At 38.1% G+C, this 14,209-nt stretch overlaps 1 protein-coding gene and 1 long non-coding RNA gene across 2 annotated transcripts; one reads left to right on the top strand and one right to left on the bottom strand.

Annotated features, from left to right (window-relative positions):
• The first annotated feature begins 740 nt into the window (after window positions 1–740).
• On the top strand, window positions 741–13,688 carry AFP (alpha fetoprotein). Its single transcript, XM_052683265.1, has 14 exons — window positions 741–833; window positions 2,254–2,314; window positions 2,545–2,680; window positions 3,635–3,837; window positions 4,330–4,477; window positions 4,724–4,821; window positions 5,438–5,567; window positions 6,193–6,407; window positions 7,241–7,373; window positions 8,161–8,258; window positions 9,436–9,574; window positions 10,002–10,225; window positions 11,086–11,218; window positions 12,095–13,688. Exons 1-14 carry the CDS (start codon window positions 749–751, stop codon window positions 12,137–12,139), a joined length of 1,848 nt encoding a protein of 615 aa, XP_052539225.1. The 5' UTR covers window positions 741–748; the 3' UTR covers window positions 12,140–13,688.
• On the bottom strand, window positions 1,948–13,666 carry LOC128080733 (uncharacterized). Its single transcript, XR_008206861.1, has 4 exons — window positions 13,563–13,666; window positions 11,052–12,103; window positions 6,728–6,814; window positions 1,948–5,013 (listed from the first exon to the last, which is right to left on the bottom strand). It is a non-coding gene; the product is annotated as an uncharacterized LOC128080733 (long non-coding RNA).
• Window positions 13,689–14,209: the final 521 nt, after the last annotated feature.

Below are 14,209 nucleotides of genomic sequence, written 5' to 3'. Positions count from 1 at the left end.
AGTTAAAAATATCCATGGCTCTCTTAAGCCATTCTGTCTCAAAAAATTGACCATTTTGGTCACAATTATGCTATAGCATACTTTTAAAAAAAGACATTAAATAAGTCAAAACCCTTTTTCCCCCTTCCTTCTTCAGTTTTCAAGTTGATTTTGTTTGAAGATTTCAGATGCATTTTTATGCTAATTGTTAATGTTTATATATACCCTATATATATATATATATACCTGTGTAGGGTACTTAATTCAACTTTTTCACCATGACACCTTGGACTAAGGGAGCAAAAGATGGCTTTTTCAGCAAGAAAGCAAAAGCAAAAATCTCAGGGTAACAGATGAACTTGGGATCCTTTGGTTAACAACATGTTAGGAAGGAGCCTTCTGCACAGCAATCACCTTTGAGCAAAGCTGTAAGTAGAAGAGATCTACATTTATGATAAAAAGCGCAGAGAATGTTTAAACTTCTTGTTTGAAGTGTGATAAGTTAAAAATGTCCACCTAAATTTCAGGGAAAAAAGAATCTACAAAGTCATTTCTTTGCAACAAGTTGATCAGTTCATCACACTGAGCAAATAATGGCATGTTTAATTATTGCGGGAATATTCTAGAAGGGCTGATGTTATATGTGACACTACAAGGGTTTTGATTAACCAGAAATTGTTTGGTAGAGTATATATGTCGTTTGCCTTAAGTCTTTCTGATTTTCAGAGATAAACTAAACCTATCTCCGTCCCTGCCAAAGGCTGACATTATGAACTGGAGAACAGTAATCTATATTATTTTATTAGTAAGTTTTACTATAGTCAGAGCCCTGCCAAGAAGTTATCGGGACACAGGTAAGAACATACCTCATGTTTTTATTCTGTTCTTTCATATAATACTGATGACTGCATCTTAGCATGCATGGTTATTTAGTATTGTTTTATCACTGCTAGTTCTACACTAGAGTTTTCTTGTAAGCGAAAGGTATGCAACAGAACTGTAGCTGTATAATTCCAGCTCTGTGATCAGCCTTAAAAATATCACTTCCTAATGTCTTGAGAGTCCATGAGCTGCATGATACAGGCTAGTCCATGCAAAGAGGATGCCCACTAAAAGGCAATTTAATCTATAGGAGTGTGGTTATTCCACTAAATTTCAGGTACTCCAAAACCTGTTGAAGCAAAGACTGCAAGTTGTTCTAGCATCCATACATAGTCCATGGGAGAAAGACATTAAAGTAAAGAAGAGGATGTGACATCCAGCTAGTTATTCAGTGTAGCTGTGTCAGGAAATTGCTCTTTATTATTCTTTGGAGAAGTCTTACTCTCCACTAACCTCTGAAGTAGCCTATGATGACTGCATTTGGCACTAAGTTTTAAGTCCCAAAAAAGAGAAAACTGAAATCCTCCCACAGTGTGCAGGTCAAATGAGTCTTTCACATTATATATTTCTATCATTGGTCAAATGTTCTCATCTTTAGAACTTTCAAATGCACTAACAACTGCTGTTTTTCCTATTTATCTTTAATCATCATTCCAACTGACATTTCCTCATTACTTAGGGAAACTGGGTTAACTCTTAGTTTTTGCCTGATTCTTTTATACTGCTCTCCGAACTACTGACATGGGTGTGAGATAGAACCATCCTGATTAGGGAAGATGCTCCTAATTTCAAAATTACTCTCTGAAAGTATTCTCTAGGAAACAAGAAACTCAAGAAACAATAGGATTTAGGCTTGGCCATTAATAAAAGATCCACTGGCAAAGGAAAATAGTTGCATATAATCTTCAGATAAATTGGACACATTCGTGTTCCACAGGGCCAGTTAATAGAGAAGGATGAGTTCTGTGATTTTTTGTTCACCAAGGTAGTCTTCAATTTACTGTGTATTTTCTACACAGGGAAGCTTTCACCTGCAGCCAAATGATCATCAAGTACACTTTTAAATAGCTAAGACAAGTCAACAAATGGTTTCTAAGATGTTTATTTAATCATGTGATGTGTACCACCATAGCTGAACACCTTCTAGGTTTGATTGTATCTCCCTTCCGCAAAGCATGAAATAGGCAGGGAAATTACATTGTAGCTCAAAAACAAATTGTTTCCCACCTTCAAGTCAAATAGATAGCATTGCCTCATGCCCTCCACTTTAGTAATAGTACTACTGGCACTGCATTCTGTTTTTCTGAAACTCCTGTATATTTAAAAAAGAAAAGTATTTGATGAAGCATTTGAAACATATTCTATTCAAACGCTAATTATCTTGTTTTTCAGAGGAAAAAAACAGCATCAGCCAACGGTTTTCTCAGCTGCAAGAGAACAATTTTAAAGCCATGTAAGTTGTCTGGGTAAAGAATCTACTTGCAAATTTGCTTGCCAAATTTGCTATGGCATTTTGTGTCATTTGGAGATGAGCACGCAATGCAAGTTGCACACTCCCTGTTCCATCAGCCTGAGCGAATTGGTGATAGAAGCTCTCTTACTGTCTCGTGCAAAAAGTAATACAGTTATTTTTATTTTTTAGATAGACAGAAGCATTCTTAATGATCTCCATTCTTCTTATAGAGCCATGATCATGTTTGCGCAGTACGTGCAAGGAAACACATTTGGCCAAGTGGTTAAAATGGCTGAAGCTGTAACAGACTTTGCCAAAAGGTGCACTGACGTAGACAGAGACAATCCAAACTGTCAGAAGCCTTTGGTAAGCAAGCTTGTACTTTTAATGCAGTACAGATTTTCAGAAGTGACATAATTTCAGGGTACTGGTATGCATTTTTCCAGCAGGAGTAAGATATTAGGAGACATGGTTTACTTGTGTGTGAATGTTTGCTCTTATTGACTCTTTCCTTCTCCATGCTCCCACCTAAAAGACATCTCAAGATGAGCAAAGGATGACAAAGTCCTTCATAGAAAATAACACAGTAGCTTTTGAAATCCTTGACCTCTTAAAATGTTTGTAAACTTGTGCTTTTATGTCTATCATAACAGAACTCAGTAGAAGTCAGATTACATATTTCTAGCAACTATGATGCTCATAGGAGCTTTCTCCACTCCATTAACTCACATTGCTAGTATTCAGTGGAGTCCACTTCAATGTACTGTCAGAGATCAGCAGATTGAATCATGGAAAATGGATATCAGTCTGTTACAACTCTTATATTTGTTAAGCAAGGGGCTGACGCAAATCCTGAATTAAAACAATTCCCAGCTGAAGCATGACTGACAGCAAACCTGAGCATTGCTATGTGATGAACAAGGAACCTGAGAACTGTTGTTACACAAACCTGAGACTTGTCACTACACACTGATTTTAATTAGAAAAGAATATGGATCCCGTTGAGATATACAAATCAAACAATCATCTTGACTCTAATCAAGAAATGAGGGTCTGAATGTTTTAAGTTCAGTGGAAGCTGAACAATATGTTTGAAAACTGTCTCATAATAAAGTCTATCTTGGCATAATAGTAGGTACCAGAAATTGACATATGTTTTAGAAGTCACTCTGACGCTGCAGGCAAAGCAGCGGTAGTAAAGAGAGAAACTATACATTTACGCAAATTAGGGCTTTTTGGGTTAAAAAGTCTCCTCAGAAAACTCATGGGGGTGAAATAGAATCCTCACACACATTAGCTTTTTTTCCTAATTTTTCACAGGACAGGATCTTCCTCAACACTATATGCCAGGAGGACAATCTTCCTGGATTTACTGACTGCTGTGCTAAAAAGGACCCTGAAAGAAATGATTGCTTCCTCTCCCTTAAAAATTCATCAAAAGGATTCATTTCTCCTTTTGAAAGGCCAAATGCTGAAGTTGCCTGCAAAAATTATTCAGAGCATCGCCATTCATTACCAGGATAGTAAGTAAATGACTCATAGATTTGTTGTCTGCATATAGTGGTTACGAGCCTTGAGACCACAAATGCAGTATCAAACAAAAAGTTCAATGAGACTTGCTGTAGAGCCATCCTCTTTTTTCTTCCTAATGATAAATATTTGAATAATTCATCCAGGTCTATTTCTCATCATGTGAAACCTGTTCTACCAAAGCCTACTTTGAATATAGGTCCAAACAAATAAAAAATAAAACAATCTGATATATCTCATTGTAGTTTAAATAAAGCACTCACCTGAAATACTAGGGATTTGTCTTTAGTCCTTAAAAGCCAAGCAGATGTTCCGCTGCCTCTAGACCAGAACTGGAAGGATCTCAGCCTTTAATTTCCAGAAAAATGTCAGAATTCTTCCAAGACACACTGCATCATACAGCTTGTTGTTTTGCTACAATACCACTGCAGCTCCCTACGTTTCAAGGCTTAATCTGATATTAAAAACATTTATCTCTGTTTTAGTTTTATCTATGAGGTTTCCAGAAGGCATCCTTTCCTCTATGCCCCTACAATCCTTTCTGTTGCTATCCATTATGATGAGATGATGAAGGACTGCTGCAGAAGCGCTGAAGACTCCACTCATAACCTGGAGGAATGCTTTCGGAGACAGGTATTACAAAGTGAGGTTTGGTTTTGTAGCATGGGACCAGTGGCTTTCCCATAACAAAACAAATGCTCAAAGAGAGCTATTGATTATTTCTTTTTCAGCCTCTGCATCTGATGTTAGAATTCACCCTGCTAAGGACAGGGTGAAATATGACTTGAATGCTACTTAACTACTTAAATGAGTAGTTTTACCACAAAGCATTTCCTTGGCTTTCTTCCATTTTCACAGTCTGTACTGTCTTTCTACTAGGCCCCAAAGGTGGTGAAGCCCATCAGAGAAGATGGCCTGAGGCAGGAACACACATGTGGAATCCTGAAGAAGTTTGGAGAACGGACAATAAAGGCTTTGTGAGTCTTCCTGATGCTCACGAAACAAGGCTTTGGCTTCTTTGCTTCAGCAGTAGACTGGCCACACTCATTGTTAAGATGCAATATGTTGCTTGTTCCAGGGCTTCCTGGATGCTTCACTGTAGTCCCTTAGGCATACGCATTTTGAAATACATTGTGGATGTCATATGTCAGCTGAAAGCAGATCTGCACCTGCATGCAATACAATGGATGTGAATATTGCAACATCGTCTTTCTGTGCAGGCCAGCAGTGGCACCTAACAAGGCAAATGGACTAGTACAAATTGATGCATGACAGTACTCACTGTTTTCTCTTGGCGATTTGATGTTTACGAGCCAAATACAGTTCAGCTCATATAAGACACAAGATTGTTATTGTAATTTCATATTCACCTACCACATTTCTGTTTTCTCACACTAAATTTCACTGGAGATCCTAAGATAACTCTGAATATCTCAGCCTTTGGCTTCAATTGGCATTTTTTTATCAATATCAGTGACAGCAGTAACAGGCCATTTCTGACCAGTTTGCATACAGACCTCTACAGACAAGTAATGGAAGCTATCACAGTTTCACACTGAGAATATTAGCAATAACTATTTTTCTTCATTTTAGGAAACTCGTGCAGATAAGCCAGAAATTCCCTAAAGCTGATTTTTTTACTGTTACCAAACTTGTGTCGGATATTGCTAACATGCACAAAGACTGCTGTCGTGGAGATATGCTGGAGTGTATGCGTGATAGGGTAAAACATTTAATATTTATGTACATTTGCAGAAATTATATGCCTTTTCTTCTTGTTTTCAGATTTTTTTTCCTTCTGTGTTGTACTGTTTTCTCTGGAGATTAATTTTTCAGACTAAAACATGGTTGATTATCCCAGTTTACTTTTTTCTGTCATGAAGTCTTTAAAAAAAGTCAGCAAATCAACTTTGTGACTAAAACGGTCTAATTCTGTTTTAGGGAATCCTGTTGCAGCTTCTAGCTGTGCCATATATTTTCTGTTCAATTTTCAGCAAAACATGTATCTGCCTTTCCTCTGTTCTCTCTGCTTTCTAACGTATCAAACCCATCTATCTCACTACTTGTCTGTGATGCCTAGCTAGATAACTAACTTCTCTGTTTAGGTGGTTATCTGGAACCTATCAAATGGAAAGCAAAAGGCTTCAGCAGGTAGAGTAACATGACTTCTGTCCTGTTCTGCCATATGACTACTGTACAGCAGTCTGTACAGCTGACTGCTTTCAGCTCCTTCTCCCCTTTGAGTGTCCCCTTCTCTGGTTGTAAAATGGGGATAACAATGCTAATAAAAAAATTAAAAATTAAAAAAAGACCAAAATCTGATTAAACTTCCTTTGTTTGCTTTTCAGGAAGAAATTCTACACTATGTCTGCACTAACCAAGACATCATATCAAGTAAAATTAAAAAGTGCTGTGAAAAGCCACTGCTCCAAAGAACTGAATGCATTGTTAATGCAGAAAATGATGACAAACCTGCAAACTTGTCTCCCCAGGTTAGGGAGTTTATAGAAGACAAAGGAATATGTGAACGCTTTGCCCAGGAAAAAGATACCCACTTAGCCAGGTAACATGCATCTTCCTCCAGTCTTCAATTTTGCTGTTCTACTACTTGAGTTACAAGATGGCAGTTTGAAAGATAAAGATCAGCTCATTTAGCCTTGGATTTGTCTGCACTCTGAGCATGTGGGCATGTAGGAACTGCACAAGGTTATTGTCATAAAATACCAACCTTAGAGGGTATAGAATGAGAACAAATGCTGAACAAGACACGATTATTTCAGAGAAAACTGAGGAAATGCATGTGAAATTTAGGTACTATCAGTTCTGATCTTAGGCTCAAAATCTAGCTTTGATACACTCTTACATGGGAATAAAAACACATACCTAAATGATGCTTATGTCTTGATTCAACAGGTTTGATCCATTTCTTTTCTAGACAAGTTCCTTTGTCTGACAAAGCCCTGACCCCACCTGCAGCAAATTTAGGAAAAAAAAAAAAAAAAAAAAAAAGCCACAAGCTGCAACAGAAACAGCATCAAGTCACAAAGATAATTAATTTACTTCAAATGACATCCATCACTTCCATTTACGAACAGTGCAGCTAAGAGATTGAGCACAATGCTACATAGAGTGACTGCTTTTAAGACAACTAATCTTTTCAAGATCTTTTGAGAAATGGCTCTGTTACTGGAAATTATTTCATTTAGATAGGAAGAGCTTAATGAGTCATGTTCTGTTCAAGTTGAATTCTGGGCTGTGATTTTGTGAAATTCTTCCCATTACATGGAAGGTCAGATGAAAGCAACCCAAAATCATCCCTATTGTCCTTACCATCCCCAGTCTCCTGAAAGCCATGGTTTGGTCTTATTGCTAATTCCCAATGCATACATATTGCAGGTTTCTTTATGAGTATTCCAGAAGACATCCTGAATTTTCTGCTCAAATGCTTTTAAGAATAGGTAAAGGATACGAGGACCTACTGGATGAGTGCTGCAAAACTGGCTCTCCAGACAACTGCTGCAGCAGAGGGGTAAGTGCCTTCTATAATACATGGATGAATTCAGGCACACAACCACACAGCTTGTTCTGGCTAAATAGTGCTTCTGTGGGTATCAGAGCTACTGGGGATGGGACAGGAAGAAACCTTCTCTTGGTGTGCATGTCTGATTTCCAGTATCCAGCCTCTTCCTCTCTCTGTGGATAATTTGCAAGAAGCTGCTGCTGCTTCTATAATGATTTAACATGGATAGATAGAGATGCCAGTGGGAGGGATGGAGACAGCATTTCTGTGAGCCCCACTCTCTGTTAGGCTCCCCTGCAGCACCACTTGCCCACTTGAAAATTGAAAAGGCCTTACTCAGAGGGTGGTGAGGCACTGGCACAGGCTGCCCAGAGACCTGTGGGTGCCCCATTCCTGGAGGTGTTAAAAGCCAGGTTGGATGGGGGCCTGGGCAGCCTGGTCTCATGGGTGGCAACCAGCCCATGGCAGAGAATTGGAACTGGGTGGGCTTTAACGTCCCTTCCAAGCCAGTCTCAGATATAGACATCTGCATTGCATACGTCTGAAGCTCGGAGGAACTCTGCCTCAAACCTAGCCCTCCATTACTTATAGAATTAATATTTAAAGATGATTGAAGTGGACTTCTGTCACATTCAGGCAGTTTAGAGGTTTTAGACAGGTTTCTAATGAAGTTAAAACTTAGTGGTGCATTTCAGGTGAGAGGCAGCTATGGAGATCAAGGCCTCATCATAAGGCAATAGGACATTCTGCATTCCCACTGATAAAGTGATTCCTCAAATTAATTCTGTTTCCTCAGGAAGAAGAACTGAAGAAACACATTTATGAAACTGAAAGTGTGATGAAAACAAGCTGTGACATTTACAAGGAGAAAGGAGATTACTATTTCCAAAACGAGTATTTATCTTTTGTTTTTAAAACATGTTTCTGCTTACCTGATGCCTGTACCAGATGGGAACAATGTAGGCTACAATTAATTCATAGATGAGAAAAAGGCTGGGCTAAAAGACATCATCTGAATGTTTGGTCCAATAAGTTGTAAGATTTTCTTTCCTTCTAACTTCCAAGACAAAGTTTTCTCCTCACCTGGCTCCTGAGGCAGTGAAATGAAATGACAACCTGTTCAATCTCTCATTCACTTTTGCTATGCATTGGTGTTTTTTGTTTTTGCTTTGCTTTATAACTGCATTTTTAGCTGTGAGATGTAACTTAAGAGTCATGGCTAAAAGGCCATTTCTGCACCTTCTGCAAAAGACCTTTCTCTAATTCCATCAGCAAATACAAATACTAACAACTGTAACAAAAAATTAACTACAGTAGACTGGCTTAGCTGTGTGCTGTGCTTCAATGCAACATGCAGGCACAAGCCTCCTGCAGGAATTCTGGCCTTGATTTGCAATGTTAATGAGCACATGCCTAACAAAGTATGTAAGTAATTTCAAATCTATAAACTGCTTGCATGAAGTTAGGCTTCTGCTGTCTTTGTCGGGGGAGGAAGATAAAGAGAGCTTTTTGTACTCTTGGGCACATTCGGTCTTTAAAAGACTTCTGGAACTAGAGGTTTCCAACAAATCCAGTATGCTACTTCTGCCTAGTGTACCAGTTTTTATGGCTCCCCCAGCCACCAGGACTAATAAGCACAGTTTTTAAGTAGAAAAAAAAAAAAAAAAATCAACTTTTTTGAGCTTATCTCCTGCTGAGATCAGCTCTGCCAAGAAGTCACTCGAGTTCAGTTTTGCTTCTAAACAAGCTCCCTGCACTCCCAGGAAAGTGAACAAAGCAGGGAAAATATACATACCATTTCATAAGAGAGCCTACCAAAATATAAACAGCAATATTAGCATTAATTTTATTTAGCCTGGTAGGAGACTGGTCAGAAAAAGGAGAGATCTCACAGGGAGCATGCTTATACTTGCCTACATGAGTCTGTAAACACCAGGCTGAGTTCTGCCTTAGTAGGAATGAGTGTTCTGCTGTGGGATTTGGCTGGAGCCTTACACAGTTGAAGGCAGTGGCTTGCTCACTGTTAGCTGCTTGAATGTAAGCACCAATATCAAAGAAATTATCATTTCAGGCTTCTCCTGAGCTTCACCAAGAAGATGCCTCAGCTAACATCTGCAGAGCTGATAAAATTCACCAAGCAAATGACTACAATTGGCTCCAAATGCTGCCAGTTGAGCCAGGACAAGCTATTGCCTTGTGCTGAGGAAAATGTAAGTTTGGTGGTTTTTTTGTTTCCTTACTAGTCTTAGTCCTATTTTTTTTCCTGAAGCTCTGTGTCAATTCCTACTACAAGCAAAGTCCAATAGTTTGGAGTACTAGCAAATGAGCAAAATGCTCAGTGAGGTATTAAGCTGCCCTGAAGAGGTACTTCCACATACACACCTGCAGTAAGCATAACACTGTTACTGAAGTCAATGCTTGAATTACTCTCTGTGAGCATGCACTGCAAACAATCCATTTAGCAGAACGAATTCAGGAAAAACATTCAGCAGAAAAAATCCCTTTTATCTTACAGACAAAGCTTAATTTAAATCTCAGTTATCATTTATAACTTTACTAAAAGCAGCATCTATATCAGGGATTTATTAAAATAAGGGAATAACATGAAATTGTGTTTTTTTACCTCTTCCTGTAAAGCTGGATCTTGTGCTTGGAGAAATATGTAGAAGACACCTGACCAATCCAATAAACCCTGCTGTTTGCCACTGCTGTAGTAGCTCCTATGCTCTCAGGAGGCCATGCATGGGGAAACTAGAAATTGATGAGAATTATGTGCCTTTATCATTAACACCTGATCTGTTCACTTTCCACGAAGACTTGTGTACAACTGAAGAAGAAAAGTTACAGCACAAGAAACAGGAGTAAGGCTCACCTCTTTCACTCTCTTACCCGTGTTCCTTATTTTTACCCTGGCAATGCTTACCTTTCCCTTGTCCACTGTACTTGTCTGCCTTCTATAAAATGCCTTGGAAAGCAGCCATGTCCAGCCTCAGCAGCGCACCTACCTAACTGCTTTTGTTTCTTCTTATCTTTGTCCTACTTTCTTTTGCAGTCTGGTTGAACCTGTATTTATCTGCCTTTAATTAGAAGAAAGTCATTTTTCAGAGGTGGGTAGCTGTACTGGTATGTACAGCACCAGATAGGAAGCAATAAGTGCCCAAAGTTAGCTCCTCACACTGTACTCTACAGAAACTGTGAAAGTCATATCATAAAAACATACCAGAAGAACAAGGAAGCTAATGCACGACCTTTATGGTTTAACTGAAGCTTGTCTCTCAGTGAGACCGCCTATGTATTTATCCAAAACCCAATCACTCCTTTGATCTCTGGATGCTTGTTCGCCTTTGTCAGAGAGAACTGTCATGCTGGACCTCCCACTACAAGGAAAAACAAGTTATCTTGGATAACTCATGCTATATTAAACTTATATTATCTAGGACACTCTTGAGTGGTAACAACACAAACGATTTGTTTATGATTTGTTCAGGGATATTAGTGGTGGAACAACTTCAAAAACAAGCACTACTATTTTACTTCACAGGAGAATAGGGAGATGCTCCCCACTGCAAATACCTGCCTGGTTGTTTCATAAAGATGAAAAAAGCTATAGAAAGCAAGTGGATAATAAGAAAACAAAGATCTTACTGGACTAGTGATTGAGAAGTGCTTCTTAAGCTGTGTGCTCACCTTCCAGCTTCACAGGACTTTGCTTCCCTTGCAGAATGCTCATCAACCTCATCAAATACAAGCCCCAGATCACACAGGAGCAGTTGACTTCCATCACTGTGGCTTTTACTGCCATGAGGGAACAGTGCTGCAAAGAAGAGAATCGTGAGGCATGTTTTGTGAAAGAGGTATTTGTTCCACTTTCAACTGTATATTCTTAATCAAAATGAAAGCACTTAAGTGTAAATTTCTCCATTAAGCAACAAAAAACAAAGTCTGTTTTTGCAATTTGCAACAATTCCTGTGGTTACTTTTCCAAAGATCTTTCTCTAGCTAACAGTACTTGACTGAATTTCCTTTTAAAACAAATTCCTTTGCAATAGGGAGGGAAGGAACATTCAAAATTTTGTCAAGGTATTTCCTGTACTTATTTCTCTATTTCTGATTTTCTCTCACCCTTCCTGTGTTATTTTAGCTTTTTGAACTTCATACTACAGAGCTTCTTAAATTTTTCTCTACCTTTGAGTACGCTTGATTTTCCTTATTTCTCATCTCTCTCCAATGTATTCCTTAACTGAAGCTTAAGAAGCTTTCCATGACCCTTGAGAAATGTTCAGCTCTGCTTTACCCAGCCAATCTACAAAGAACCACGCTGCTAGCTCTTTATAATAAAACTACTTCAGTGTTTTTCCAACAAATACAAAACCAGCTAAGACCATCTGAGCTGAGCAGCAGAAGTATCATACATACATGTGTTTGCACACAACTCGCAAAGATATAAAACGTTAAGGAATTGACTTACTGATGTACACACGTTATTTTTTTTTGCAAGTACGTTATCTTAAAGAGTGGTCAGGTGCTGACACAAGCTGCATGACAGTGGGGTCACCGTTCCTGGAGGTGTTCAAGAAACATTTGAATGTTGTACTGAGGGACATGGTTCAGTGGGAAATGTTGGTGGACAGTTGGACTGGATGATCTTAGAGGTCTTTTCTGACCTTGGTGATTCTGTGATTCCACGATCCTTCTGATTTTATTGCTTATAGTTGTTTTGCTTCTTTCAGGGTCCAGAACTTATAAAAAGAAGTGAAAAACTGCTGTCAGCCTAAGGAGCTCATTTAGCATATTGGAAGATATTGGTTGAATGCTATGTAGTTGCACAAATTAAATACTAAGCGTACCTTTTCTAAATATTCATGAAGTATAAACAGGAGAATATGAGTTATCATAGTGGAGAATACTGTGCTGTGGTTCTTTACCTACAAACCCAATGAAGTCAGTACAATTTTCACCAGCTATAGTTCTGCCAATGCCTGATTTTTTTCCACCGTCAACAAGGTAAAGAGGTGCCTCCAGTAAAACATCACTTTCTGAGAAAAATCTGACAAGCTATGAAACTGTAAATGCAGTTTGCCTTCAGATCTGCGCCTAACAGAAATTTATATAAGTGTATGAATTTCATTCAGATGTGGGAGAAATTTCTGTGATAACTTAATGTGTAGCTCATATGCCCTTGATTCAAAACAATCATGAACACGTAAAATTTAAACCAAAGCAAATAACTTAAACCCACTTGAATCCAAAAATAAGGTGCAACACAAAAGGTAACTGGATGGAAAATGAGGTTTTAAAAGTGTCCATAATCTTATGCTACAGAACATTATTTTTCTTGTATGAAATGGTCATAGAAAAAGAAAAAAGTATTCTAATCTGGCTTCTTATGAATCATAAAGAAAAACAAGATTGAAAAAATCTGACCATAACAACTTTTAAAATATTTCTGAATCACCAAATATTTTTGGATATTTTAATAGAACTGTCTTTGAAATACAAAACATTCATTCACTAATAAGGGTTGCAGTAGGGAACAGTAAAATTGCCTTTAAGCACAGAAAGATTATCTTGGTCATCCCAAGCAGAACAAGGAAGAAGATAGATGAGCAAAATGTCATTAAGATGAAATGTGACACTTTTGGTCAGCAGACAAACACTTAGAGAAAGCATCAGAAGGCTGCAGAATTTAAAGTATATAATAAGAGATAATTTTTCAGAGTCAGATTGAAGAAGTTGACCAAATGAAGCCTTCTCATAATCCATCTTGTGTATATTGCCAGGCAACATTTTCATTAATGATATAGTGAAAGGAAAAACTATTCATTAAATGTGTGACAGACAGTGGACAGAGACTGTTGCAGATCTCACTGCAGCATTTCTGATGTCAAAATCATCTTGGCATATTACAGAAATAGCCTAGGAAAACACCAGCTGTGTTCTGTGAAAACAAATTAAACATTTGACATAAGTATAACTAAGCAACTGCAGTAGTACAGTACAGGAAAAATATTCATTACAGCGTTGAATGAAAAACAATGCAGTTACAACAAATCACAAACTGATCAAGAGTCACTGATATTTTGCTGCTAAGTGAAGCCTAGCATCATGCTTGCATGCTGGTGGTACAAACACAATACTAACTGATAAAACAGAAGAACGAGATATATCAAATATGCATCACTGTTTTGTTTTTCTCACCTTTCATCAGGACTTTGCTGAAGTACTTGAACAAATCTGGGGTCTCAGTTGCAGACAGAATTTCACTGAAAAGAAAGCAACAATTAACAGTCAAAGTTACACTAAAAAAAAAAAAAAAAGGGAAAATGAGAGTAGATTGGGGTTGTGTGGTTTAGTAAGAAAGGTTTTAAGAACATGTGAGTCTTCACCTGTTGAAAAAAGCAGGTCGCAGGACAAAGAGAGCCAGTCAGCACCTAGCAGGAAAAACAAAGCACTGAAATCAATGGTCTGGGAACAGTAGGGAGCTTCAAAAGAGAGAGCACACACTACCCAAGATCCAGTGATGTTTTCATACAGAAAAATAAACAAAGAGATCATCAAAGAGATCATCAGCACAGTTTTCTCAGGATTTAATGTTCTAATGTACATCACTCTTCCAGAATCTGGGGGTTGGGTTTTGGCGGTGTTTTTGAAAAAAAATTATCTTTCTTCCTCAAAGTCCAGTGATGACTTGGGGTTTTTCTCACTGGGTTGTTTAGTAGCAGCAAAATTATATAGTATTTTTTACTCTAGTATCTTCTTCATTATGTCTTAGGACTTGAATTTTTTTGTTCGTCTTTGAATTTTTTCATTACTGCTACCTTGAGTTTGGAATAACACTTTGGAAT

This window comes from Tympanuchus pallidicinctus, unplaced genomic scaffold (assembly GCF_026119805.1).
Source record: "Tympanuchus pallidicinctus isolate F22 unplaced genomic scaffold, pur_lepc_1.0 scaffold2, whole genome shotgun sequence".
Taxonomy (NCBI): Eukaryota; Metazoa; Chordata; class Aves; order Galliformes; family Phasianidae; genus Tympanuchus; species Tympanuchus pallidicinctus.
This window is presented reverse-complemented; position numbering and strand designations above follow the sequence as displayed.

Coding starts and splice junctions, on each gene's coding strand:
- AFP (XM_052683265.1), top strand. CDS start 749: ATGAACTGGAGAACAGTAATCTATATTATTTTATTAGTAAGTTTTACT. Junction 4,478..4,723: donor AGGAATGCTTTCGGAGACAG/GTATTACAAAGT, acceptor TCTTTCTACTAG/GCCCCAAAGGTGGTGAAGCC. Junction 6,408..7,240: donor AAAGATACCCACTTAGCCAG/GTAACATGCATC, acceptor TACATATTGCAG/GTTTCTTTATGAGTATTCCA.